The sequence below is a fragment of the Paramormyrops kingsleyae genome, chromosome 8, assembly GCF_048594095.1.
Source record: "Paramormyrops kingsleyae isolate MSU_618 chromosome 8, PKINGS_0.4, whole genome shotgun sequence".
In the NCBI taxonomy this organism is placed as follows: domain Eukaryota; kingdom Metazoa; phylum Chordata; class Actinopteri; order Osteoglossiformes; family Mormyridae; genus Paramormyrops; species Paramormyrops kingsleyae.
Genome location: NC_132804.1, coordinates 30295789 through 30323208, shown reverse-complemented (window position 1 = coordinate 30323208; position 27420 = coordinate 30295789). Strand labels below are relative to the sequence as shown.

General features: G+C 44.4%; 3 protein-coding genes across 9 annotated transcripts in view; 2 read left to right on the top strand and 1 right to left on the bottom strand.

Moving 5' to 3' along the window:
- LOC111835953 (death-inducer obliterator 1) overlaps positions 1-5473 on the top strand; it is a 31392-nt gene extending 25919 nt beyond the window's left edge. For all 7 annotated transcript variants that reach the window (XM_023796793.2, XM_023796795.2, XM_023796792.2 and 4 more), the window contains one exon: positions 1317-5473. In XM_023796793.2, the coding sequence (XP_023652561.2) occupies positions 1317-4828 (3512 nt within the window). In that variant the 3' untranslated portion in view covers positions 4829-5473. The remainder of the gene's footprint in view (positions 1-1316) is intronic.
- A 1146-nt stretch (positions 5474-6619) lies between these two features.
- Positions 6620-10925, top strand: LOC111835888 (transcription factor-like 5 protein). Its single transcript, XM_023796640.2, has 6 exons — positions 6620-7723; positions 7802-7940; positions 8372-8513; positions 8638-8839; positions 9376-9517; positions 9674-10925. Exons 1-6 carry the CDS (start codon positions 7125-7127, stop codon positions 9797-9799), a joined length of 1350 nt encoding a protein of 449 aa, XP_023652408.1. The 5' UTR covers positions 6620-7124; the 3' UTR covers positions 9800-10925.
- A 7883-nt stretch (positions 10926-18808) lies between these two features.
- LOC111835861 (uncharacterized) lies at positions 18809-27032 on the bottom strand. Its single transcript, XM_023796578.2, has 9 exons — positions 26574-27032; positions 24351-24419; positions 23604-23627; positions 23435-23486; positions 23270-23348; positions 22899-22965; positions 22668-22816; positions 20575-22177; positions 18809-19054 (listed from the first exon to the last, which is right to left on the bottom strand). The coding sequence occupies exons 1-8, from the start codon at positions 26823-26825 to the stop codon at positions 20992-20994; spliced, it is 1878 nt and encodes a 625-aa protein (XP_023652346.1). The 5' UTR covers positions 26826-27032; the 3' UTR covers positions 18809-19054; positions 20575-20991.
- Positions 27033-27420: the final 388 nt, after the last annotated feature.

Sequence of the window (27420 nt, the reverse complement as noted above, 5' to 3'; positions counted from 1 at the left end):
GGTTTACTGCCCTACGGGACTTGTTGGGGACCTGTGGTAAGTTCAGCTTGGGAAGCGAGCGAGACGTTACATATGAAGCACATAGAGGACAATTGTGAAGCCATGGATTCTTCCAGTTACAGCAGGAGGAGGAGCAATTTTCCTGGAGGCCCAGTGGGATTTGCTGTCTTGACAGAAACGCCACACTTTTAAGTAACTCTAGCCCACATAATTGCTTTTGCCTGGCAGACACTTTCATACGAGGTGATTTTATGCATATAGTTTAACCATTTATAGTTTTACTGAATACTTACACAATTCTGAACTAATTAAGTACCATCAACTAGAAGAACGTCAGGGACACTTCTGGTCTAGTTGCTATGCAACCATCTACTGACCAGTCTTGGAACATAACAGAACCATATCTATGTTGAATGGAAGACCTGTTAATCAGCCAGAATGCAAAAAATGTAAACATTATCTGGGAAAGAGTGCACACACATGTAATTATTTTAAATCTGTTATGTATATTTTAAAGCTGCAATTTTTCTTAATCAGATCAAAGCATATGCACATCATAAGAACCTGAACTAGTACACAAGTACTCTCAAAGTGCAGAAATTACTGCATGATAACATGACTTGGTGTGTTCATAAATGCTTTAAGAGCTGTGTTTGACCAGTCACCTGGCCTTCAGCTGCTTGGGGCTTCTGCTGTGGCTTTGGACATTGACAACAAGTTTATGGACTGCTGAACTTTGGATTCCTACAGCTGGCTCGGGACTCTGTGAAGGGAGCTCTGCTGCTTTTACAGACTGCTGTTCACACAACAAACTAAACCCACAGGAAAGGCTGCAATAAAGTCTTTGCTCTCTTATTGAGGGTTGCTTCATTTATTGTTGATTGTAGTACTGATGGATGGTTATGTCTCGTGACATTTAAAAAAATAATAATGTAAATCATATCTGTATTGATTTCAGTTTATCCTCTAATAGAAATTTCCACTAGTTGTAACTGAATCACTGTACCCATTCATTGTTAGTACAGGCATCATGAAAATTCAAAACTTTTCAAATAATATTTAAAGGGGAAAGGTCTCTTTTGGTTGTAATGATTTTTCAATGTGAAATTGAATCCATTATTTACATGTGAAATTTGTGTTGTTTTTTTGTTTCAAGCTAAATTTGCAGTTGGTTGAAACAAGCTCTCATTTATGAGACCAGTGTCCGTATGTATGTTTAACGTATATTTTCTGGGTTGGCATATTACATATTTTTCATCACAATATGTTTTCAAGTTATAACTGAAATTCATGCCTATTTCTGTGCTGTCATATAGGCCTGGAACCAGCTCGTCCCAATCTTCTTCTTGGCCTAGTTATTTGCCAGAAAGAGAAGAAGCGTGCTGGGGTACCTCTGGAAAGTGAAGACAAGCGAGCCAAAATTCAGACCCGAGATCCTGATGACACTGGCCTTCCCAAGCCACCTGCTCTTCCCAAGAGTGATGTCAAACCAGAAAAGGTGCAGCGGATTAACCCAGAGATACCTATGAGCACAACTCCTCCAGGCTCTCCTCCCATTAGCTCTTCCGAGTCTTCATCAGGTGTTCTTCCAGCTCCATCCATGCTCTCTCTCATTTCCACTGCCAAGCCCCCAGTCTCTGTTCCCTCTGGTAAAGATTCACCATCTTCTACATCTACCACTGATGCTACCGCCACTCCCCTCCAAACCATCCTGAAGACCCTATTTGGCAAGAAGAAACAAGACACTGATGTCTCTCTCTCCCCTTCAGAGCAGAGGTCTGTTGATATTACAGTGCCTCCAGCCACACTACTTGATCCAATTGTTCAGCAATTTGGACAGATATACCCAAAAGAGGTGGAGGAAGATGAGGATGACCGCCCATATGATCCAGAGGAAGAGTATGACCCAGAAAAGGGCTATGGCACAAAGACATTAGCTGCTCCAGATAACGTTTTTGTAGCCACGAAAGTACCTGAGCCCACATCTGCTGAGGTTGATGATGTGGCTTATGATCCAGAAGATGAAACCATCTTTGATGAAGTAAAAGGTGGTGTTGGTGACCTCCCTGGAGAGTCAAAGGCAAAAACCTCAGCTGAGTGCAGCAGCACTGCTCTTGGTGGTGGTACTTCACTGACCGAACAACAGAAAATGCTAGAAGAGCTGAACATGCAAATTGAAGAGCAGAAACGCCAGCTGGAAGAACAGGAAGAATCCATTCGTCAACAGAGGGCAACAGCTGGTGTTTCCCACTTAATTCCTGATACCCTGATGCCCCAGCCTTCTAAATCATTGTTGGCAAACAGTCAGTTGCTACAGCTTGGCAAAAAGGTGGATGAAATGGCTGCAAAGACTTCAGCTGCACCAGTCATAAATCAGAGAAGAGACCCACGACAAAGTAGGGACCCACGGCAGGCTGCAGCTAATCGTAGATTAACGAGCGACGCAGCGGAAAAGGAACCTTGCACTGAAGTTCCCACTACAGAAATAGCTTCAACACAGCCAGACTCATCCCAACCAGAAACAATACAGGTGCCAGCAGAAACACAACCTGAGCCGGTGCCTTTCTTGGAAACTGAGAATGCGGAAATATCTATCCCCCTACTGGGAGAGAAAATAGAACCTGAAATGGAGGATAACTCATTTGTTGAGCTGCCTGAAAAAAACAGCCAGGATAACTCCAAGCCAGAAATTGAAAGTAACCCTTACACTACTTGGCCAAATTCTGCCAGCATTTTGAAAGCTAAAGAGCTAAATCTTGAACAGCCCCAAGATTTACCTGCACTAGAGTCATCTCAGACTTCATATTACAGTGGATCCATGAATACAGCGCCCTCAGGTCCTTTCCCTGGGATCTCCCAGGACATGGCACAGACTAATTCATCTCTAGTGGATGTTCAGACTCCTCATATGCCACATATGGGTATTATAAACCCTGAGTTTGGGAACTCTCAGGAAATTCCACCTCATATACCTTTTCAACATCCACCTGGGCCTCCCCCAATACAGGGGCCTCCGCCATTGCAAGGTGAGAGTGATCAGTCCCAGTACCGAGATCCATCCCCATATGCCCCACCAGGTCCTTATCCACCTTATCAGAATCAGTGGGGGGGCTCTCAGCAACAGTTTGAAGGACCTCGAGGACCACCACCCCAGCCTATGATGGGACCAAGAGGTCCTCCTCCATTCCAGCCCCTTGGTCAAAGAGGACCACCACCTCAGATATTTGATAATTCTATGAGCGCTATACCCCCCCAGCACATGGGACCGAGGGGCCCACCTCCATCGCAGTTCGAGGGTCATTGTCCTCCCCCCCCTTCATTTGATGGGCAAAATGGTTCTCTCCAGCCTAGATTTAATAGACCCCCACCACCATTCAATTTTCCTGGACCCAGAGGTCCCCCACCACCATTTTCTGGACCACCACCTGTCCACTTTGACAATAGAACTCCCCCACCCGCCCACTTTCCTGGCCCAAGAGGCCCACCCCCTCCTCATCAATTTGGAGAACATGTTCCTCAAAAGCCACTACTGGATACACCAAGAGGTCCTGATGAGCAGCCGTATGATAACAGTGGCAATACGTATCAGCAGGGTATCGAACCACACCAGGGTGAAACACCGCCACTGATGTACAGAGAGAACCAGACATTGGCACAGGGGCCCCCATTCCGGGGTCCCCCACACAACCAATTTGATGGCCGGAGAGGTCCATCTGCTGATATGGGGGGGCAACGTTATCCACCCCCAAACCGATTCAGTGGACCAGCAGCCCCTACTCATCTTCACAACCAGAGAATGCCTTCACCTCCTCATAGAGGCTCTTTTGAGGACCCAAGGGGCCCTCATCCTGCTGAGTTTCAAGGGCCAAGAGGAACCCCAGTAGTGCCATTTGCAGGGCCCCGAGTTCCCCCACCCAGTCATTTTCCAGACAACAGAGGAGGACAGCCACGATTCCGTTTTGAAGGTCCCCATCACCCACCAGAAATACGGCCTCTGCGTCATTCTGGGCCTCTACTGCCTACTCCTCCTGAAGGACCCATTCAGTTGCCAAACCGAGCAGGCCACAGCCCTGATTCCCACCGGGAGGACCACTGGAGGCATTCTCCTGAGATGAGGAGACGCAGTAGCAGAGAGGACTCCGAGCAGCGCAACAATGGGGACAGGGCAGGCAGGTTTGAAGGCACACACCGTGATAGGGAGGGTGCCCAAGGGCCCTCTCGGCTTTCAGAGGAAAGGCAAAGAGAGGTATCCGAGGACAGGAGAAGGGATCGGGACAGCGGCCATTCTGCTAGGCAGTGGGACAGGAACTCTGGGAAACCCTGGAGCCGAGAACGGGACTGGGACAGGAGCAGAGAGAGAGACTGGGATAGAGACCGGGAGAGAGACCGTAGCAGAGGAAGAGAAGCGGATAGGCACAGAGAGGGAGACAGCGATAAGAGGAGGGACAGGGACCGTGACAGAGACCGAGACAGAGAAAGGGAACGAGGTAGGGATAGAGACTCTGACAGGAGAGACCATGACCGTGACAGAGGAAGAAACCGTGACCGAGATCGTGACAGAGACAGAGAGAGAGATCGAGACCGCGACCGGGACAGCAGGGATAGACGCCGTGACAGATCAAGGAGCAGAGACAGAGGAAAAGATAGAGACAGAGATCGTGGAAGAGACAGAGATCGGGATCGGGATAGAGAAAGAGACAGAGACAGAGACAGAAAAGACAGGAGTAAGAGTAAAGAAAAGGGGAAAGAAAACAAATCTGAAACCCCGAAGGAAAGTGAAAAAACTTCAGAAACAGAGACTGCTGCTAGCAAAAATGCAACATCCTGATTTCTTTCTTTTCTGGACTTCATGCTGACATCTAATTGTCATTCTTTCATTAGATGACCATATTAAAGGTGTTCCTTGGATGGACTTAAATGTAAATACAAGGAAAAGAGACTTAATATGGGTGGAGAGTACTACTTAACGGTGCTACTGTAGTTTGTATTAAAAGATTTTGATAATTCCTTCCTCCATATTTTATCAGTTGTACCATCTGAAGTTGTATTTCAAAGTCATTTGAGTTCAGTGTGTGTGTCAGGCAAATTTTGTGATACCATGCTATTATCTTGTATTTCAGTATATACTGTTCCCTCTTTCAGGAGAGGGGACTTTTTAAAAAATGACTTACGTGCATAACTAATTACATGGAACACCACAAAAATGTAAATATTTATGTATAATTGTGTATATAGGTATGTTTTTTTAAACACGTTTTCTAAGTAGAAAATCATAAGCCATATAGTTTGAATGGATACACGAAAACTGAGAAGAGTGTGAGGATTCCAGTTTGCAGTCCGTGTACGTGCTTGTATGTTAAATAATTTTAGTACACAACGGTTGTAGCTCTACAGTAATGCTCATCACCGGCAGTTGTGTTTGAAGCCGGTCCTGTTTTGTTTAAAAATAACCAATTAAACCTCTAAATCTCTATTCTCTTGTCTTATTGCCACATTTATCCTTGGTGTGTCTGCATTATTTAGTCAGTTGTAGGTTTGGGTTAAAATAACACCGCTACATTTTTCGTTATTTTATATTTAACTAATACGGGGTTCCCAGCTTTGGTTAGAATTACATTTTCAATTCGTCTGTACACGCATTTGTATGTAACAGTTTGACTTAATAGTCTGTTGGGTTTGCAAACTACTACACTTTTGATGTAGCTCATTTTGGCATTGTAATGGAATATACATTTGCCGTAAGATTTCTTGCAGGAGTCTGAAAGCATTAGTGTCATGCCAGATGTGTGAAAGTTGGCGACCCTGCTAAGTACTTAAGTGTTTTAATTTCGAAAAATATAATTATCCGGAATATCAGAAATATCGTAAAACTGACAGATTTTCCGCTGAAGTACTTCTTCCTCCTGTCTATATTTTACAGTAAATGCATGGCTTTATTAAATATGAAACAAAATGCCTTCATGAGCATTTATGTTTCACCCCTACGAACATTGATTTCAAATCGTTATTTTGTGATATATGTCTATCCTTCGTCATAACTAAGGTTGTAGCTTGGTGACACTACAGAGGATTTATTTTTAGCGCCGTTTGGTTTACATTTCCGCATCCACGCTGACAGTAACCGATCTCTGTGTAGGACATGATTTTTCTTTCAAGTTAATATGAATACGATCAGTTCAAAACCGTATTACAATTACAAATGAACTACTTAATCGAAAATTACAATTACACATTTCACCGTCGAAGGAAAAAAAGATGGGTGCTGAATGACCGTTCTTGCCTGTTTGATCCGCAACAGGAAACCCTACAGTATGAAACATGGGAACTACGATATTGCTTAATACTTGTGTTTGTGTAGGGGATTTTGAGAGCTGCAATAGAAAACCCTTTATTTTGGATCATTAGGCAAGTAGTTCAACTTTGGGATGCTGCACGAACACTAAATAAACAGTACACCCGCTGCTCCGGGTCTCCCACCCCACCGAGGGGAAACTGGGCGGAGAAAAGGAGGCGTCAACGTCACCGGAATGAGCTTGCGGCTCACTGGCCGGCTGCAGCCGGCTTGCCAATAATGACCAATCACCTTTTTTTCTCATTAATCTTTTCGGAAACGTTCATTCAGCTTCCCAGTGCCATCATATTTATTCATTAAACTATTTCTTCGTAGAAAAGCTGCGTTTTTTTGTATTTTTAAATGTACGGTTTTACGGTTGTAATGCACAGCGTAAGCTCTGTGCGGGCATCTGGTTCCTGACCACCCTTCTTTTGTCATTTTATGGAAGAGCAGCCGCCGATAATACGCGTTGGCGCTGCAGACTGTCAGCAGGGACGTAACTGTGATTCCCGGCGACGCTCGCGGCGCTGCCTCGCGAGTCCGCGAGGACATCTCTGACGAGAGCGCGAAACGTCGAGCGCCGCGCGGACGCCAGTGTCAACCCTCACGTTTTTATTATCGTTTTATCTGTACTTAACAAAAGTATTTTCGTATTAGCACAGCCAATCACATATTTTAATATAATATTAAATTTGACAGACCATCTGTCAGCTAAAACGTTGGTTTCTTAACTTCGGTTCATTTTCTTTTTATTTGTGTACAGCTGGCAAGCCTCGAATTAAAAGCCGTAATGTCTTCATCGAGTGACGCACACCCGGCTTCGGGGGAGTGCTGCACGGCCTCAGCTGAGGTGACTTTAGGACCCGCCGTTAACGGTCAGGGTCTGGCCGACTTTAGTCTGGTGGAGATGACCGAGGTGGAGTACACACACCTCCAGCACATCTTTTACTCACACATGGAGGCGACAGAGCAGAGTGAGCCGGGGGACGCGGGTCTGGACATGGGCTGCGCCGTGTCCTGTCCGGCTGTCCACGCAGTGCAGCTCGATACCCCCACCTCTACTGAGGGTGATCATGCAGCGGCCCAAACGCCCTGCCCGGCGGCACTTCGCAGCGGGCGCACGCCGTCCCCCCACGGGCACAGTCCGGACTTCCCGGAAATGAGAATGATCCCCGGCGGCGATCCGGCCAATGAGAGGACCCCGAATGGCTGCGGAGAGGTCCCTGAGCCTATCTTAGCTAGGGCCCAGGGCAGAAGCGTGGTGGCCAGAGGGGGGCAAGGGGCGTCGTCCGAGACCCGCCCCAGCCCCGCGGCCCGGGTGTGTCTGGAGAAGCGCTTCGAAATGCCGCACCTGCAGGCCTCTCATGAGCAGGGGGCAGCGCTGAGCAGGTGAGCCAGACCCAGCGCCGGTCTGAGGTGCCGGTACTGACAGCCTGGGATCTGAGGTCCCTTCTGTCTCCGTTTCAGCTTCCTGTCTATACTGCACCATCCCTCGGAGATTCTGGGAGTCACTGCGGCCTCCGAGCCGATTAAGTGCCTTAAGATGGGCCAGGGGAGACTGGCGCCCCCCGGGGCCACAGAGGGATCCTTACCGGCACACGGCCAGGTGGGCAAACTTGGGAGGGGTGGTTGTATTAAAAGTCCTGAAGAGAGTTGGTTGTGTGACCTGCTTGTACTTATTATACACGCAGAGAGAGGTGCCTGGCATTCAGCATATAAAAGCTTCAGGACACTGGCCTAGACTCAATAGGGTGCAGTGTGAACCGTCCAGATAGATCAATGTTCCCCAACCCAGTCCTCAGGGACCTCCAGACAGTCCACATTTCTTCTCCCTCCCAGCTCCCAGCCAATCAAGAACACCAAATGGCTGGTACAGGTGTGCTGGGAGGGAGCAGAAACGTGGACTGTTTGGAGGTCCCCAAGGACACTGAGATGGATGGACAAACATTTGGTCACTTGTAAGTCACTGCAGTGCCTGATCCCCAGCGAAAGCTGAAGCTGGGTGGGACCTGTAGACTCATTTTCCATGTACCTCAGAGCCTGACAGCCGTGCGCCACACAGTGGGTCCTGCCAAGTATCCCAGGAACCTCAGCTTTAGCTTCCAGCAGGACTCGCAGCCTCCGAAGGTGGGATTTTGCAAGTCTGTTGCTGGACCTGAAGTTTGGGTTAAGCTGGAGGGTGAGTGTTCTTTAATATTTGTTACGTTTATTTTCCTTTGTTCTGTTAAATATTGTGTATTGAATTTCCCAAAGGCGTGTGCATCCCTGCATCCATTCAGACTTCCCCTTGTGTCTTGCTGCAGACAAGGCTCAGCACAAGCCAGCACTGCCCGTGAGGCGTGCTCGGGCAAACTTGCGTCCAGGGTGCCTTGAGCGTCACACCCTGAGTGATATCCAGAATGCGGTCAGGGTGGGAGAGGAGGCAGCTGGCGTTCGCAAGGCTAGTGTGACGGGAGAAAGCTTGCAGCGAAGAGAGAAGCACAACAGCATGGAGCGAGACCGTCGGTAAGGGCTGTCCTATCTGAGCACTCCTCAACCAGCTTGGCATTTGATTGCTGGGGTTGGGTGGTGTTTATAACTAAGGCTCGTGTCTTTTGCTAAATTAGCAGAATAACCAACTATGTTCAAGTCACTTTAATTCAGCGGTGCCCAATCTTATCCTCAAAGGGCCAGTGTGTATGCAGGTTTTTGGGATAATCTTTAGGTCAGCTGTTCATACCCAGGTGTGAGGACTCTTCAGTCAATCAGTCCTCTAGTTAGTAATCTGCAACGAGAACCCACATACAAACCGGCCCTTTGCGGATAAGATTGGCCACCCCTGCTTTAATTAAACAGCTGACTGTTTAGCAATTAAACTTTTAAATCTGATAAGAAATTAATATTATGTAACATTAACATACACCATTTATACAGTATGATACTTATTAAGGATGGGTACATACCTGGCACAGTTTTTCTGGTGTTTTAAATTGTGACTGAGTTAAAATGTTTACAGAGAAGGTATTTACACTCTTTCTCCTCTTTCTTTGCTGCTGTTGCAGTCGGAGGATTCGAATTTGCTGCGATGAGCTGAACAAGCTCGTACCCTTCTGCAGCTTTGACACGGACAAGGCCACCACGTTGCAGTGGACCACTGCCTTCCTCAAGTATCTCAAGGAGATCTACGGTGACAGCCTCAAGCAGGTATGTGGCCCGTGGGGCAAATCACACATGCAGATATTTGGAAATAGACTTGGGTGCCAGGGTATGGGAAAAAAATAGCCAACACTTGTGAAAATCTGTTTTAAATGTGCCTGAACTTTTTTTCTGTTTCTTTATCACCTTGTCTTCTCCTTACAGGAGTTTCAAAATGTCTTTTGTGGCCAGACTGGAAAGCGCATAAAGCTGGGCCGTGTGTCTGACCCTACAGTGCCATATAGTGATCCCAGCAGCCCACATGCCATTCGGCCAGACAAGCAGAATTGAGTCCCTAGTTCACACATCTGGGTAATATGCAATGAGCCTGTACAGTTTATATGTACATAGTCAATCGCCCCGGTTATTGCCATCAGTATTATTTACGTAACTAATATTGAAACAGTAGCAGGTTCAAAACATGTCTGGTCATCCTTCATTTGCATTCTTGGCAAAGGTTTTTCCAAACTGTTGCTCTGTCTCTAAATGTTTTGTATTAAGGGTCATTTTTATTGCATGTTCTTATGGGAAATACAGAAGGGTAGTCTTTGTACCATTAAAAAATTTCATGGTACCCCAGAGGGTACTCTCTACATTTGCATATTTTCTCTCCACACAAAAACTATTTGTCACATTTTTTGTGTTATCCTAGTAAAACAGTGCAACATAGATCACAGAATCCAAAAGAGGTCAGACTTGAATTAAGCATTTTAAGTTGTTGTATAGTACCATTCCTATAATTAAACACACACACACACACACACACACACTTCAGAATTGAACAGATACAGAACATCGACAAAATGTTTAATGAATAATCACCCAAAGGTGGCACTGTTTCTCCATGATAGTGTAGTACTTGATAGTAGTAAATTGTAATTTATTTCTGTTTTAATTCTTTTTAAGTAACAGTTACTTGTAACATTAAGCTTTGGATGATTTATTTTTATTGCTCATCTGTAGATAAAACAAGGCAGCCCATATTAGCTGGCATTTCTTTTTTCATGTGGTACGGAACACTAACAGTTTGTTAAAAGCTTAAAAATTGCTAACACGTAAATAGTACTTTGTGCTCTGTATTTTTCAACCAAGACTATGTCGCATAGAATGAGGTGTGCTCAGATGAGGTGAGTAACCTGTTATTATTGTGAAGCTTTTCCTTTCTTTTTGAAATGGAAAAGGCACTGTCTGGGTGTCTTTTTGTGGCAATTAAATGTTTTCAGAGATGTTTATTAGATTTATAAGGGAAGTGAGTTATTACTGAAAAGTGTTTTTAATTCTTAAAACAAAGTATACTACTGCTTCATACATGTCAGTTGTACTGCACCAATTCTTGTTAGTCTTTAAAGCATGTGCAAATATTGTAATTGTTTTATTTCCAAGTCAGTATATTAAATTACCTTTACTTAAAACGTTACTTTCATTTTCAGAATATTGTGAAAAGACTAAGACCATGCAGAAGCAGACCAGTTGTCTTCTATGCATGACATTCCATGCTGTTTTCATTCTGTGCCCCTTCTGACAGCACCTCCCACCCAGCTCTCCTCCAATGGGCATGCCCCTTCTGACAGAGCATCTCCAACTAGTTTGGGTTTCCCTTTAGTTACTAGCTTTTAAATTCAGGACGTAGTCTGATCTGTATAATTTTGTCACCTACAGCCACATAGTAGCCTTTGTCTTATATACAGTTGACAGTGATGCCATCTCCCCATGAACACTGTCACTCCCCAGCTGTTCACCTAAAGCAAGGTTTCTCAACCCAGTCCTCGGGGACCACCAGACGGTCCACGTTTTTGCTCTCTCCCAATTGGCAGGGAATTGGGAGAGAGCAAAAACATGGACCGTCTGGTGGTCCCCGAGGACCGGGTTGAGAAACCCCGACCTAAAGTATTGTAACTCTCTGAAACAGGGGTCTCCAACTCCGGTCCTGGAGAGCTACTATCCAGTCGGTTTTCAATCCTACCTGGCTACTGATGAGCCACACCTGTTCTCAGGTAAATACCAGGGCCAGGTGTGGCTCATCAGAAGCCAAGTAGGATAGAAAACCTACTGGATAGTAGCTCTCCAGGACCGGAGTTTGAGACCCCTGCTCTGAAACTTAAATTCAATTCAATTCTTTTATTGTCATGTGTACAACATAAGAACATAAGAACTATACAAACGAGAGGAGGCCATTTGGCCCATCGAGCTCGCTTGGGGAGAACTTAACTAATAGCTCAGAGTTGTTAAAATTTTATCTAGCTCTGATTTAAAGGAACCCAAGGATTCAGCTTGCACTATGTTATCAGGAAGACTATTCCATACTCTGACTACACGCTGTGTAAAGAAGTGCTTCCTTAAATCCAGTTTGAAATGTTCTCCCGCTAATTTCCACCTATGGCCACGAGTTCTTGTATTTGAACTAATGCTGAAGTAATTATTCGGTTGAACAGCATCCAAACCTGTTAGAATCTTATAGACCTGGATCATGTCCCCCCTCAGTCTCCTTTGCTTGAGGCTGAACAGATTTAGCTCAAATAACCTTTCCTCGTATGACATTCCTCTAAGACCAGGAATCATTCTTGTGGCCCTACGCTGTACCTTTTTCTAAGGCCGCAATGTCCTTTTTAAGATATGGTGACCAAACCTGCACACAATATTCTAGGTGAGGTCTCACCAAGGAATTGTATAATCTTACCGTGCGTTCACACCGCCGGCGGCGAGAGCGTCAAAATTCGCCCTGGCCGCCCTGCCAACGACGCTGTACAGAGATTTTTGGACGCTTTGACGTAGATTGAATGCTTGTCTTGTATTTAAAGGGGCCGCAAATCAACAAGCTTGTTAATCTTGTGCATACTGACCACAAGGAGGGTATAAGATAACCTCATGAAATATATTGAATGTGAAGGTAAGAAATTGATCGATGGAAAGAACTTTTTTGTAGTTACATGTTTTCTTTCAATTAAAAGCCATTTGTGTGGTGTGTAATTTTTATGTTCATGGTTAAGTGCTAGTCTAGTTTCAGTATTATAGGAGACATGTATTTACTAGTCTTGGTCTTTAACATTAATTAATTAATTAATAATCCAATATGTTTTGATATGTCAGAATATTCTGCAGCAGTAACAGCTTTGCATGCTCTGGTGCTAAAGTCAGCTTGAAATTCCCGCTTATTTTCAGAAAATACATAACATTAATGCACATTAGAAACTCACCAGGAACCCCAACAATCTCGGACACCTTGGTCCATGCATCATTTTTTTTATTTATGTCCCTGTATGCAAACAGGGACACGTCGTAAATTACTGGGAAACCCGCCACAGCAATTATTAACCTCTCCTCCATTCTGCATGGGATCTTCTTCTTTGTTGCTTGATGGCGGTCGGCCATGGGAACTAATGTGGTCGGAACCAAAGTTTACAGGACTGCGTTATCTGGAATCTGCTCAAGCGGTGGACTTCTACATTTCGATTGGTTGCTGCCTAACCGCGTCATAGCTCATTACCATAAAGTTGACCTGATTTCAACTCTCCTTGACGCTCTCGCCGTCCAAGACGCGCCGCGCCGCTGCTCGCCGCATCTCGCCGCCGGCTCATATTGAAAATTAATGACTTCCGGCCACTTTGACGCTTTCGCCGCCGGCGGTGTGAACGCACGGTTAGCATTACCTCCCTTGACTTAAACTCCACACACCTGGAGATATACCCCAACATCCTATTGGCCTTTTTTATTGCTTCCCCGCACTGGCGAGAATGAGACATGGAAGCATCAACATACACACCAAGGTCTTTCTCATAATCAGCTACCTTTATTTCAGTAGGTCCCATAAAATACCTGTACTTTATATTTCTGCTCCATACATGGAGTACCTTACATTTGTCTATGTTAAATTTCATCTGCCAGGTGTCGGCCCAGTCACTAATTAAATTAAGATCCCTCTGTAGCTGCTAAGCTGCTAGTTCAGTATCTGCTACACCACCCACCTTGGTGTCATCTGCAAATTTCACCAGTTTACTGTATATATTAGTGTCTATATCATTTATGTAAATTAGGAACAATAGTGGTCCTAAAATTGAACCCTGCGGTACCCCACTATGAACGCAGGCCCACTGTGACATTGAGCCTCTTATAACTACTCGCTGCTTCCTATCCGTTAACCAGTTATCAATCCAGGTCGCTACAGTTCCTAAAATACCTGTCGCTTTGAGTTTAAGTGAGAGCCTCTTGTGGGGGACAACATCAAAAGCCTTTTGGAAATCTAAGTAGATGACATCATAGGCCTTCTTATCATCAACTTCCTGAGTAGCTTCCTCAAAAAACTCCAACAGATTTGTTAAACAGGATCTACCTCTCCTAAATCCATGCTGGCTATCCCTCAAAATGTTATTTGAGTTCAGGTAATCTACCATTTTCTCTTTGATTATAGCCTCCATAACTTTACCAGTTATACAAGTTAGACTGATTGGCCTATAGTTTGACAAATTACTTCTATCCCCTTTTTTGAAAATGGGCGTTATGTTGGCATGCTTCCAATCAGAAGGTACCACACCTTCAGATAAGGATTTTTGAAACAGTAAAGTTAAGGGTCGGCAAATAATATCCCTCATCTCTTTTAACACTATAGGTAAGATGCCATCAGGGCCCTGTGATTTATTTATTTTGAGCTTCGCTAGGCTTTGCAAAACATCAGCTTCAGTTATATATATATTAGTTATAGACGAAGTTGGATTAGTAATAAGAACTGGTAATTTACTAGTGTCCTCAACAGTGAATACCCGTGCAAAACTATCATTGAACTCATTTACTATGTCAATGTCGTTTTCAATTATAAGACCCTTACTATCCTGCAGATTAGTAATTTCAGCTTTTAGAGCTCTTTTAGAGTTAAAATACTGGAAGAAACTTTTAACGTCATCCTTAGCCTCCAATGCGATCTTCCTTTCGACATTCCTTTTAGCTCGTCTAATGTCATTTTTTAATTCAGCCTGTAGATTTAGATACTCTTGCTTTATTATGTCATCATCAGTTATTTTCCATCTCTGGAACAAAGCCCTTTTCCTCTTTACTTTATACTTTATTTCCCTAGTAAACCACCTAGGTTGCAATTTCCTAGATTTATTCTTGCTGGAAACAGGTATGAAGTCCTCTTGCACTTGCAATAATGTGCTTTTAAAAAATTCCCATGCCTCTTCAACAGTTTTGTTATTTAACTCCATCCAGTTCACAGTTTCTAGTTTTAATCTCATACAATTGAAGTTAGCCTTCCTAACATTATATATTTTTGATTTGGACTTTGCTCTTCGGGCACTAAACTTAACCTCAAATTTAACCATGTTATGATCGCTACTGTCAAGTGGTTCTAAAACGTCTAATTTACCAATCCTGTCCTGGTTATTAGAGAAAACAAGATCAAGAATGGCATCTCCCCTGGTAGGGGTGTTAACAAACTGAGTAAAAAAACAATCCTGTACTAATTCCACCATCTCAAATTCATTTTCAGAAGAGCCAGCAACAATGTCCCACTGCATCCCTGGTAAATTAAAATCACCCATAACTACCACATCATTTTTATTGCTCATAATCCTAATATCACTGTATAACAATCTGCTTTCCTCGGCAGCTACATTAGGTGCTCTGTAACAAACACCGACAATTAGGCTATTTGAGTTTTTAGCATCTAATTTTACCCATATAGCTTCCGTACTTTTACTTATATCAGTAAGCTCCCTTGCCTGCAAGTTTTCCTTTACATATACTGCAACACCACCTCCCTTCTTACCTATACGGTCTTTACGGAACAACGTGTAACCATCCATATTATATTCTTGTCCATCCTTTTCACTGAACCACGTTTCAGTTATTGCTATAATATCATAAGAGTCCGATGAGATAAGAGCCTCTAAATCATGAATTTTATTCCTAATACTCCTGGCGTTGAAATACAGACAACAAAGGGTAGGTCTATTACGGTGCCCACTTATAATATGATTTTTTGGGGCTTTCCGTTTCCCCCCAGGTACATACTTAACTAACCTCCCTGCCCCCCCATTCCCTAGTTTAAACATTCCTCAACTACACTACAAATACGCCTTCCCAGTACACTACTTCCACTCTGGTTCAGATGCAACCCATCCGGCTTGAACAGGTCCCACCTGTTCCAGAAGGTCCTCCAGTGCCCCATAAACCTAAACCCCTCTTTCCTACACCATCCTTTTAGCCACGCATTTAATCTCCTTATCTCAGCTAACTTAGCCTGACTTGCACGTGGCACGGGGAGTATTTCAGAAAATACCACCATGGACGTTCTGCTTCTAAGCTTATTGGCGACTTCTATAAATTTATCCTGCAGAACAGCCCTTCTACCCTTGCCTATGTCGTTGGTGCCAACATGCACCACGACAACTGGATCCACCCCAGCTGGGGCCAAAAGCTTGTCCACACGATCTGGAAGGTCTCCTACCTGGGCACCAGGCAGGCAAGACACCGTACGGGACCCTCTATCACGCGTGCACACATAACTGTCTACTCCCCTAATAATTGAATCCCTAACAAGTACGAGTACCAGTACAATGAAATGCTTGCTTGCATGTGCTCCTTCAGACAGTGAACATAGACAACAAGACAGACAACAGGACGACAAGTGAACGTAAAGATAAAGTGAATTATAAATAAGTAAATAAATAAGACCAGAATCCCAGGAATAAATAGAGACAGAGACAGAAATATATGTGTGGGTAGCAGTGGAGGTGACACAAGGTTACTGATTGTTCATGAGTCTGATTGCAGTTGGGTAGAAACTGTTCCTAAACCTGGAGGTGCGCGTCCGAATGGACTGTAGTCGCTTCCCAGATGGGAGGAGGGTGAAAAGTGACACTGCAGGGTGGCTGGGGTCCCGCCTGATACAGTTCACTTTTAACTTCCCTTTTAAGGCTTCATTTAGGTTAGAATGATACTCTATAGTCTATACAATCATTAATCTTCCTTAGGCTCTCAGCATCTTAACTCACAATTTTTTACCTGTTGTATCTGTTGCATCTTTATATAAATGTACACTGCTAGTGAAAAGTTTTTGCAGAAACAAATTTCCTACATTTGCATGTTATTTAATATTTACTAAAAATACACTCAATATTCTTTGCTAACAAACATGTTCACCATTTGGTACATTTATTAGCAAGAGAATGTCTTATCTTTGATTCATCAATGTAACCTCCTCTAGCAGTTATAACAGCAGAGAAACTTTGAGAAACACAGAGTCCGAATGTCTTGGATTGCGGGTGTCCTGGATAACAACCAAGATCCAGGCCTTTAATGACTCCTTTAGGCAGAGTCATCAGCAATGTGTCTGTCTGCAGGGATAATGTCAACCTTATCAACAGAGTCACCTCAGCAGTGACATTTGTGTCTCTGGTGACTCTTCCTATGAAGACAGCAGATGGATTGGGAGAACATGGGGGGTCATGAGGTCGCTGGAAAGGGGCGTGTGATGTTCCCGAAATCGTCCCGAGGACGAAGGCCCAAGTCTTTAAAGTCCTGGTGCTCCCTGTCTTGCTGTATGGCTGTGAGACATGGATGCTATCCAGTGAGCTGAGATGAAGACTAGACTCCTTTGGTACTGTGTCTCTTGGGAGAGTCCTTGGGTACCGCTGGTTTGACTTTGTTTCGAAAGAGAGGTTGCTAGAGGAGTCCCGAATGAGGCACATTACCTGCATTGTGAGGGAGCCTCTGTTACAGCACTGCGGCCATGAGGCGCATTTCCCTGACGGTGAGCTGGCTCACATGATCCTCATTGCTGAGGACCCGAGCAGCTGGAGCAGGCAGAGGGGACTCCCACATTGCACCTGGCTGCGAAAGATGGATGGCTATTTCCGGAGGGTGGAACTATACCATGTGTCTGCCTGGGGGGGTCGCCAGCCGGAATCCTAAGGCATTTCATCATGTGGTGGTTGTGGCAACGTGCTGCATCAGTGCCACCCAACCTGACCTGACCTGATCTACACACAACCACTTAATAGGATGTCAGACATGCTCTGTTACATACTATTTCCATGTTATAAAGGAAACTTCTTTTATTTGACTTATATTTTCATTTATAGTTAATCAGTCAACATTCTAATGCTTAATAAGAATAGAAATTTGTTAAAAACCTGTGGTATGCAAAAACTTTTGACTGGTAGTGTATTTTATTGGCATTTTATTTACTTTAGAGTTTACTTTCAAAACAATTTAAATGACAGCTCTTGCGCCATATTCAGTTATTAAAGTCGGGGTCGGTCAGGCCTTTCTGCGAATGTCACATTTGCTTCTCCTGTCCTCTGTATCGCTTGAAATCTTTAATTATGACATAAGATTAATAATGGTCTTTATTGCTATCTGCTCCGGATGCCCTTTTCGTAGCCGTGCTGATGGCCGCCTCAGAGCCAACAGGACACTGTATGCCTTAGATCAGCGGTGTCCAATCTTATCCACAAAGGGCCGGTGTATATGCAGGTTTTTGCAGTTAACCTGTAAGTCAGCTGTTCAAACCCAGGTGTGAGGACTCTTCAGCCAATCAGTCCTCTAATTAGTAATCTAATTAGGGAGTTGCAGCGAAAACCCGCACACACACCGGCCCTTTGCGGATAAGATTGGCCACCCCTGCCTTAGGGCTTTGGCTCCCAGAAAGCGGCGGCTGCTGAACCCGGGTAGGGGTCATCCCTCCAGCATGTGGTAATGTGTGCTGGGAGGAGCCGTTCCTTATTTTAGCCAGATGACTACATGATTTCACTGATGTCACTGCCTTGGATGGAGAGGGTCAGTGGAGTTGGCAAATGCTGTGTCAAAGTGACATAGGAATCTGTATTAGGCAACCGTACAGGTGGTAGGAGTGGCCTGTACATGTCTACCAAAGGGATACATGTCAAATAAACGTAAGCCAGTCACAGCAGCTTCTAAAAGCAATGCAACTTGAAGGGTTTCTGGGCATCCACCTGGATGGGGTTTTCTCCCTGTGGCTTGATATTCTGGTCGCAGCAGAAGTTCAACCCACTTCTTCTACAGGTTTATGGTGCAGCTTAAACAGGCCAAACTCTGGAACACTTCCTTCTCCTACTTGAGCTCCCCCTGATCTCAGTGAACAATGCCAGTGTAAAACTGCAGGAGGCGGCTTCATTTTGCTCTGAATTTTTTTAGCTGTCTTAAGAAAAACCATCTCTGTTGAGCCTTTTTGGCAATGTGATGTTCCATTTCAGTGTACTGCTGATGTGAGTGACAAGAAACCCTAGGATTTCTAAGAAAGACTAAGTTCAAATGGCATTAAAATTATAACAAATGGCACAGACCTTAAAATCACAGCCTTTATTGTTCAACTTACAGGAAAGGACTGAATGGGAGGCTTGGAGGTGAGGACCCTGTGTGCTGCATGGTAAGTTCAGTGCAAAGTGGAGCTTTAAATTAAACACACTTTTAATCTTCATCAGTCTGAGGTTTCTCATATGGGAATATCAGTTATTCATAATTAAATTCACTATAAGGTGGCACTGCTGCCCTGCTGCCTCACACCTCCAGGGCTGTGGGTTCGAGTCCAGCCTGGGTTCTTTTTTTTTTTTTTTTTTTTTTTTTTTTTTTTTTTTTTTTTTTTTAATTGCCCACCACCACCCCCCCTCTTCGGAGGACAACTTTATTTTACATTACATTCAAGAGTAAAGATTGTGGCCGCTCCGAACTCACCAGTACCGTGGAAAAGGAGAAAAACAGGGGGGGTACAAAAACAACAGCGTAACAATAACAGACATCAATCACCATGGGGAGAGGGGGAGAGAGAAAAGAAAAAAAAAAAAAAGGTATACAGAAATAATAACACTAATAATGTAGGCGGGATGGAAAAAAGATGAAGTATAGGGGAATACAGAATACAAACAACCATAAGAAACATAACACTCATCAAACAACAAGAATTATAACATCAGTGATACTAATAATAATTAATACAAATCGGTATTATATATATGTAGCATACACACACGTAATCGTACCGTTATATATGTATATTTCAATTCCTAAATCTATAACATACCCTAAAAAGTCATAATAATAATGATATTGATCGCTCAACCAGTCTTGTATGCATGTGCAAGTGTAGGTGTGACCTGATTTGTCATTGGATGTGCTGGCATTTAATGCCGTCAGGGGAGGCGGCAGCACCCCCCCCCCCCCAGGCCCAAGGCGAAGGCAGGAGAACCAGGCAACCGAAGCCACCCTACTGCCCCCCCGGCACAAGGGCCCACAGCCACGCATCCCAGAGACAACCACCCGCCCAACCCGAGAGGGAGCCCGCGAGGGACTAAGGGGGCGCCAACCCCCGCACAGGGAGGCCCGCAGAGGGAGGACGGGCGGCGAGCCCCCCAGCCCCACCCGCAACCACCCCACCGGGGCAGGCGGGTCCAGGGCCGAAGGGCCCCACCCACCGGGACCACCCCCCCCACCCCCCGGCGGACGGCCCCCCACACACCGGGGGAGCCCCAGCCCCCCCAGCCCGTCCCCCGGGAGGACGAGCCGCCGCCCACCGCAGCGACCCGGCACGCCTCCCCCCCAACACTGCAGGATGATCCAAGGGGGGCCCATACAAAGAGCCCCCCCCCCCACCCGGGAGCGGACCCGCGGCGACCGGGGAGCGGCAGACACCCCGCCCAGCCCAGACCGAACCCCCCAATCCGCCTAGCAGGGCCCAGAGCGTCCCAAGATTCCCCGGACCGCCCGCCAGGGCCCCACCACGGCGCAGCAGAGCCAAGCACCACCCGGCCCGCGGCCCAAGAGAGGAGGCCGCCCATACCCGCCAGGGCCACCCGAACCCCCCCATGATGGGTCTTCCCCCCGGCGGGCCACCCCACCAGCACAGGGCCAGAGACAGAGAGTTAGGGGGGGCCCCTCAGCCCCCATCCCCTCCCTGACCCATGTTGGTGTGAAGTGTGCATGTACATGTGTGAGAGAGTTGTGTGTTTATGTCTACTATGCATTAAAATTAGTGGGTGCAGTTCGGGTATGAGGGCCCCACCACTGGCAGATGGCAGAGTCCCCCATCCCCATCCCCCTCCCCGCACCCCCACAGCCTGGGTTCTGATTGTGGAGTTTGCATGTCCTCCCTATGCTGTGTCTGTGTGTTCTATATATAACATAAAAACAAAGTGTCAAAAGAGTACCTCTTTTATTTCATAATTTGTACAAGACACTGCAATCTACAGACCAGTCATGATATTGCTTCAATTAAGTGGAACTCTCTATGCCTTCAACAGTACTGAAAAAAAAAACATTCATAAAATTTATCTCCCAGACTACATCAACCCATATCAGTTACATGGCACTCTTGTTTTGATTTAAATGAATTACAATAAGCCAGTTTCTTAGTAATATCCATACATTGTTTACCTTCTTTGTTATTTCCATTAATTCTCTCATCCTTAGGTGACTGGATTAGAATAATTGTTTTATAAATGTGTAGTGACTCATCTCATCTCCCCATCTGGCTGTCACTCTGTTTTAGGCTCCATACTATAACCAGCACTTTGACTCTCTGCTTCTTCATTTAAAGCACAGGGAATCCTATCTTTACTAAAAGAGCAGTGACTCTCTACGTTTTCAGGTAAAGCAGTGGGAGTCGCATCTTCAGCCGGAGAGCTTTGAATCTGTACTTTTTCACTTAAAACTCTGGGAATTGCATCTCCACTCTGAGAGCTGTGACCCTCTACTGTTTCACTTAAAGCCCTGGGAATCCCATTTTCACCCAGAGAGCTCTTACTGGCCTCTTGATCAGCTGGAGCATTGAAACTCCTTTTTTCCGTAGCTGGATTGATGTGACTCAATGCCATTTCCTCATGGACATTGCCACTGCCCAGTTGTTCATCTGAAGTACTGTAAGTCTTTGACACTTCATCTGTAAGACCTTGACTCTCCGAATCTTCAGTTAAATTAATATGACACATGACCTGATCAACAACCACTTTAGGACTATCCATATTTTCACATACAGTTTCTGGACTTGCTGCATCTGTTTTACTGTGATTTGTCACATGATTATTATGATTGCCATCCATTGAGTTTTCTATTAGGTTAACCAGTTTAAGTCCCTGCCCCACTTGCTTAACTGGTGAAATTGCCTCATCTGTTTTCTCTGCAGTCTGCTCTGTCTCCGGAATACTGAGCTCCTTGTGAGTTAGTTCTTTTGCAGCTGCTTTGGTCTCATTGTCTGCACTTTCAACATGATATTTCTCTGTTTCTCTTTCTTCGTCTACAACGTCTGTCTCTGAGGGGTCAGAAGTTTCCATGCTTTCTTCCATTGGGACGTCCACATTAGCTGGGGATCCTTCAGACATATAAGGATTGCAATCCACATGTCTACGTGGATGTTTTCCCTCTGCGTAGCTTTTCTGATCCTCTTTCTGCTTAAGGCGCCTCTGTATCCTTCTCGGACACCACACAAACTCTTCTCGGGGTCGGTAGTGCCGGAATGCAAATTTAAGCAGTTCCTGCCGCTTCTGCTTATTGCGGATGGAGAAGATGAAGTACTCTATCACGCTTCGCTTCACATTCTCAAGGTTTCCCTTGACGAGAGTCTCGTGCAGGAAGAAGCGAACCAGCGGTGCCTGGTATTGCTTGTAGCCCAAGTCCCCCAGGCATTTTAGAATACGGGTGATGCGCAAGTTGTTGTGGGTGTTTCTACCAGCAATAATAATAATAAAAAAACATAAATAGTGTACATGAAACAGCACAGTACAGTACTGTGTAAAAGTCTCAAGCAGTAAAAGACAATGACGTTTAGATGATCTGCCGGTATGGTGTGATATTACACCTGTCAAAGTGTCAGGTTAGATTTAAAATCATCCCAGTGTTTACAACAACCTTCCAATACACCGATGTGTTTTTTGCCTCGGCCACTACCCCACCTTGTGTGGCAAATCAGTACCTCATTGAGTTATTTAACTAATTAAGTTAGTACTGTCTATGAAGTACACTGCCACACAGAGGCAAAACCCCATAACTGCATATTTTATCAAAACTGGATTATGACGCATAAGACATTACTGTATATCTAATACAGGAAGATGGCATTTTCCCCACAATAACCTCTCTTTAAAAATCACATAACTTTCCTTTCATGGATCCTCTCTGAAGCACACATTTCTTGAGGAATTAACTTTTCACTGACCTGTTAAGATTTTTAAATCGTTCTTTCCAGTTTTTTGCACGTTGCACCTCTCCCGAGGTCTCATTGACCAGCTCTATGCCATAGAAGTCCAACATGAGTTTGTATGACATCTTCAGTCTCTTCATTGCATCTTCATTGTCACAGAAGTCCTTATTGGCCAAGAAATATGATATTTGCATTACACTGTGTCAGTATGAGTGAATGTATATACTGCCCACTCTTGCAACATACCTTAATCTCCTCCTTGGTTAGTTCATAAGCAAGATAATTCATTCCTGCTTCTTGCAATGGAAACAACCTGTGAAATATTCATTTTATATGTAGGATATTCATAGGTTATTTAGACTTAAATACAATTTGTGCAGCTTTGCATATAGCAAACTTGCATTGTCAATACACCAAAATTTAACTTCAAATTCATATCAAAGATATCAATCAGTCAAAGAATTACTCCTGACCCTTATAGGATTTGTTCGATCTGGGTTTACACACAAGAGTAATAGAGTAATTGCAGACCAGTAGTGTGCTCTCACTGTGTAGTTCCTGCACACTTTATGATCGGTAAGATGTAAATATCTTAACAGAAATAATGTATTTCTTACCACTGAATGTAGGAATGAACATACTCAAGTCTTTCATAGTCTCCCCACCACTCTGTGTGAAAATCCTGAATCATAAAATCTGGAACAGCACATCAAGGGAGATTCGGCATTTGTTATAATCAAGGAAGGGCTGCACTTAACAATGTAGTCTTTATAGTCACGTACCATCAGGAGAGCTGAGTATTTTGCCGAGGTAAAATTTTAAATTCATCTTGTCCTGGAGAGGAAACACACTGTGAGACATGAAGCCCCCGGCACTGTGTGGCTTCAGTTTCATCGCTGTTTTGGTTTTGACTTACGGTCATGCATTCGTAAACAAAGAAGAAGTACGTACTGTATTTGTCCTTCTGCAAGGTTCCTGGAAATGAAAAGGAAAAAAAGCTGGATCCTTCATTTTGCATAAGTTAAGAGTAGATGTAGGTCTTAAGTTTTTGCATATCTCATCCAAGGTAGTTTTAGTTTTTAAAAAGAAGGAAGCCCTCAAATGAAAACATGCAGCGCAAAAAGTATTAACAACAATGGTACAGCTTTAATACACATTTTAAGTCCTAGACCATAATAATAATAAAAATCTAACATGTCTCTCATTTGCCTTGTAGCAGTGTTCATCTGTTCAAGGAGCAGACTGTTAACTATTAGTGACCAGCATTTTGAACTTGCCCTGTTGCCCGCATTCTTATCCTTAGTTGGTAATTGCATTTGTTCGCTGTTTTGTTGTGTGTATTTGTTACCCGATTGTGTACATTTTTCCTGTGTCTTAGACCCCTTCTGGTTCCTTGTTTTTCTTAAAATGAAGGTGCTTGTCCTGTTGGAGCCACAGTGTGGATTGTTCCTTGGTCCTTCACCAAAGACCCTAACCCACTAAACCACACACCACCCTGCCTTCTGAATTTGACTAACATGAAGAAAAGTGATATAATTTTTAATTAAAAATGTATTCATTTCTACACTTGTGTGGGACAAAAATAAAAACAGTAGCTTTTAACTTGCTGTTTTTTTTTTCATAAATATGTCTGATGTCTTACTTGATAAGTGACTGGATTGATGTTCTTTTTCTGTTTGTTGCCAATGTCAAACTTACTGGGTAGTCGTGCCTGTAGTTCTGCATGTCCCTCGCCGCAGATACATTTCTCGTGTAATGATAAAGCCTCTGAAAAGCAAAGCACAAACGAAAAAGTTTCTTGAACTTTGGCGTGCATAATGTTAAATAACAACTAAAGGCTGTACTATGCATATTCATAACATGAAATGGATACAGTTACTGTACCACAGCAACTCCAGCGCCTCCCTAAATGATTTGGGCTTTATCTTAGTGGCTAGGAAGCTCATTGGACGGGGGACGTATCTCCTGATGTATAGAAGCATGTATGTTGCATGTTAAACGGACAAGGTCAGTTCTCATCATGCACCTCTTCTGCTCTGCAATGGGCAGCACTGTAATACATAATATGCAGATTAATGACCGACCGATACATCTGCGTACCAATATAATCGGCCGATATGATCTATTTGCAGTATATGGCAATTAAAAAGTAACGGGAGAAGGATTCGCCATGTTAAGACTGTTGTCGTTGCGTACTTTGTCCATCAGAGGGCACACTGCAACTCCATATCGCCAACACACGTTTTTTATTTTTATACATTCGACCGTTATTTATCAATACTTTCATTTATTTTGTTGTACTTAAGTTCACTATTTATGATAATAAAACGATTTTTAAATCCTTAAAATAAGAGTCAATATCAATACTGGGAAAATCCTGTACTGGTGAAGTTCTGTGTATATGTGTATATGTTGGAGTGAATATGTTTGTGTGCGTCTGTGTGTATGTCTGGCTGCGTGGGTCTGTGTGTATGTCTGGCTGCGTGGGTCTGTGTGTATGTCTGGCTGCGTGCGTCTGTGTGTATGTCTGGCTGCGTGGGTCTGTGTGTATGTCTGGCTGCGTGCGTCTGTGTGTATGTCTGGCTGCGTGTCTCTGTGTGTACGTCTGGCTGCGTGCGTCTGTGTGTATGTCTGGCTGCGTGGGTCTGTGTGTATGTCTGGCTGCGTGCGTCTGTGTGTATGTCTGGCTGCGTGGGTCTGTGTGTATGTCTGGCTGCGTGCGTCTGTGTGTATGTCTGGCTGCGTGCTTCTGTGTGTATGTCTGGCTGCGTGGGTCTGTGTGTATGTCTGGCTGCGTGCGTCTGTGTGTATGTCTGGCCGCGTGCGTCTGTGTGTATGTCTGGCTGCGTGTGTCTGTGTGTATGTGGGTGGACACTATGTTACAGTAGCATCCCATCCAAGGTGCTGCCCTGTGCTTCCTGGGACAGACTCCAGTACCATCACAATGCTGTACTGAATAATCAGTTATGGAAGATGAATTGGTGGATGTTACGAGGCAAAGGGTTTATTCTGCCCACAAGGCAAACAGTCAGTGCTGCTAGACTGCTGTGGAAGGTGAGCATGACTGGGAACGGGGATAAAAACGGTTCCACGTGAGCCGAACCAATAATACTGAATATGCTGGCCACAGGTCGGCATTGTGGGGGGCATTTCTAGGGTTATGCACCCCCAAAGAGCCATTGCTAACCCCCCTCCCCAGTGCCACCCACCAAGAACACCATGTTCTTTTTGTTATTTAAGGTGCTCATCCTAATAGCTATAAATAAGGTCTGGGGCCACTGCCTGCCTGCCCGCTGGCTGGTCAGTGCTCCAGGGCGGCTCCAGGGCAGCGCTGGGGGGGGGCAATGTCTTAATCGGACAGAATGAGACACTTTAATTTCCATTACCACCAGACAAACCCTTTTGGGGGCCGCCAGAAGCGATAAAGATACTCAGCAAACTGTTTCACCAAACTTAGAAACCTATACACACAGCTTTTCATATTTAGTCACCAACTGTAGGCAAACAAATGTTATACTCTGATGTTGAAGTGAAACAACTGGATGAGTCTTTCAATCAATGAAATAAATTAGTAAAAGCACAAGAAGAACTGAACTAATTAGCCAAGCACAGTAGCCTCAGTTTTAAAGTGGTTTGTAAAACCTGAAGTAGCTCATAGTTTCCCTCCTGGCATGGTGGTCACCCTATCAGCATCTAGTTGTCTCATTCTTATTTATGCGTCTACACGTTAATTTGTTTATTAATAAGCCATATTAACATTTCGTCTACCTGTTTTTCATTTTTATTCTATTTATTGTTTTGTGTATTTTTGTCTTGACGGTATGTTTAACAGTGCACTTCGTGCCAGCACCTGCATCAAAACAAATTCCAAATTGTTTTTCGTACATGACAAATAAAAAGATTCGGATTCTGGCTACACACCCTGGCGGTGTCACTCCTCGCTGTCTCCTTCTCCCCGGCTTGTTCGTCTCCGCTGTCGCCGGATTCCTCCTCCCAGGTTGAGTCGAACTTGCACTCCAGCTCGTCCTCCACGTCCGACAGGCGGTGCATTTTCGAGTAGATGGCCGCGACGGCTTTTCGGAGAAGGCGAAATGGGTGACGAATAGGGTATAAAAAGTACTGAACCCAGAGAGCCAGCAACCTGAAAAGGAATGTACCCCACCCCGATCTCATGATTCAGAACAGAAACCGAAAGTGGAATTCCGGTGGCAGAAATGAAAGTAAAAATCATTGTTTATGATCAAGTCCAAACAGAAAAACACGGAATATTTTTGCAGTTTTGTTCAAAGCGGTGCTTTTTTGTTTATTCAGAATTATTTTATACTTTTGGAGATATAGATTTTATTTCGTCATTTAAGAGGAAGGCGATCAAATTTGACGTCGTAGACCATGATTATAAAGTTCAGTTCCTCTTTCTGGATGCCATGGATGGAGTTTCGGGGGAGGGACAACGAGCGGCAGTTAAATTGCAGTTAATTGGCATTGCACTGTTCTACAGTATGCTGGCACTTCTTACTGTGCATGAGCTGATTGTTGGTACCCTATAGGTAGACAAAACAATAGGTTATGCTAGCTTACATCAGATACTGTGTTAATACATAAGGTAAGCAGGATGCATGTTTTTTGCCCCTCCAAACATCAAACTCCGCCTATGACTTAAATGTACATTAATAGGTTGGTTAATGTTCAGTACTCAGCTGAACTAGTTGTTCCTGTTATTCTGCATCATTTCGCTCCTCGGTTTCCTCCTTAATGACACTGTCAATGC

Coding starts and splice junctions, on each gene's coding strand:
- LOC111835888 (XM_023796640.2), top strand. CDS start 7,125: ATGTCTTCATCGAGTGACGCACACCCGGCTTCGGGGGAGTGCTGCACG. Junction 8,514..8,637: donor AGTTTGGGTTAAGCTGGAGG/GTGAGTGTTCTT, acceptor GTCTTGCTGCAG/ACAAGGCTCAGCACAAGCCA. Junction 8,840..9,375: donor AGCATGGAGCGAGACCGTCG/GTAAGGGCTGTC, acceptor CTGCTGTTGCAG/TCGGAGGATTCGAATTTGCT.
- LOC111835861 (XM_023796578.2), bottom strand. CDS start 26,825: ATGAGATCGGGGTGGGGTACATTCCTTTTCAGGTTGCTGGCTCTCTGG. Junction 23,628..24,350: donor ACTACAGGCACGACTACCCA/GTAAGTTTGACA, acceptor TTTCATTTCCAG/GAACCTTGCAGAAGGACAAA. Junction 23,487..23,603: donor CTTGCAGAAGGACAAATACA/GTACGTACTTCT, acceptor TTTCCTCTCCAG/GACAAGATGAATTTAAAATT.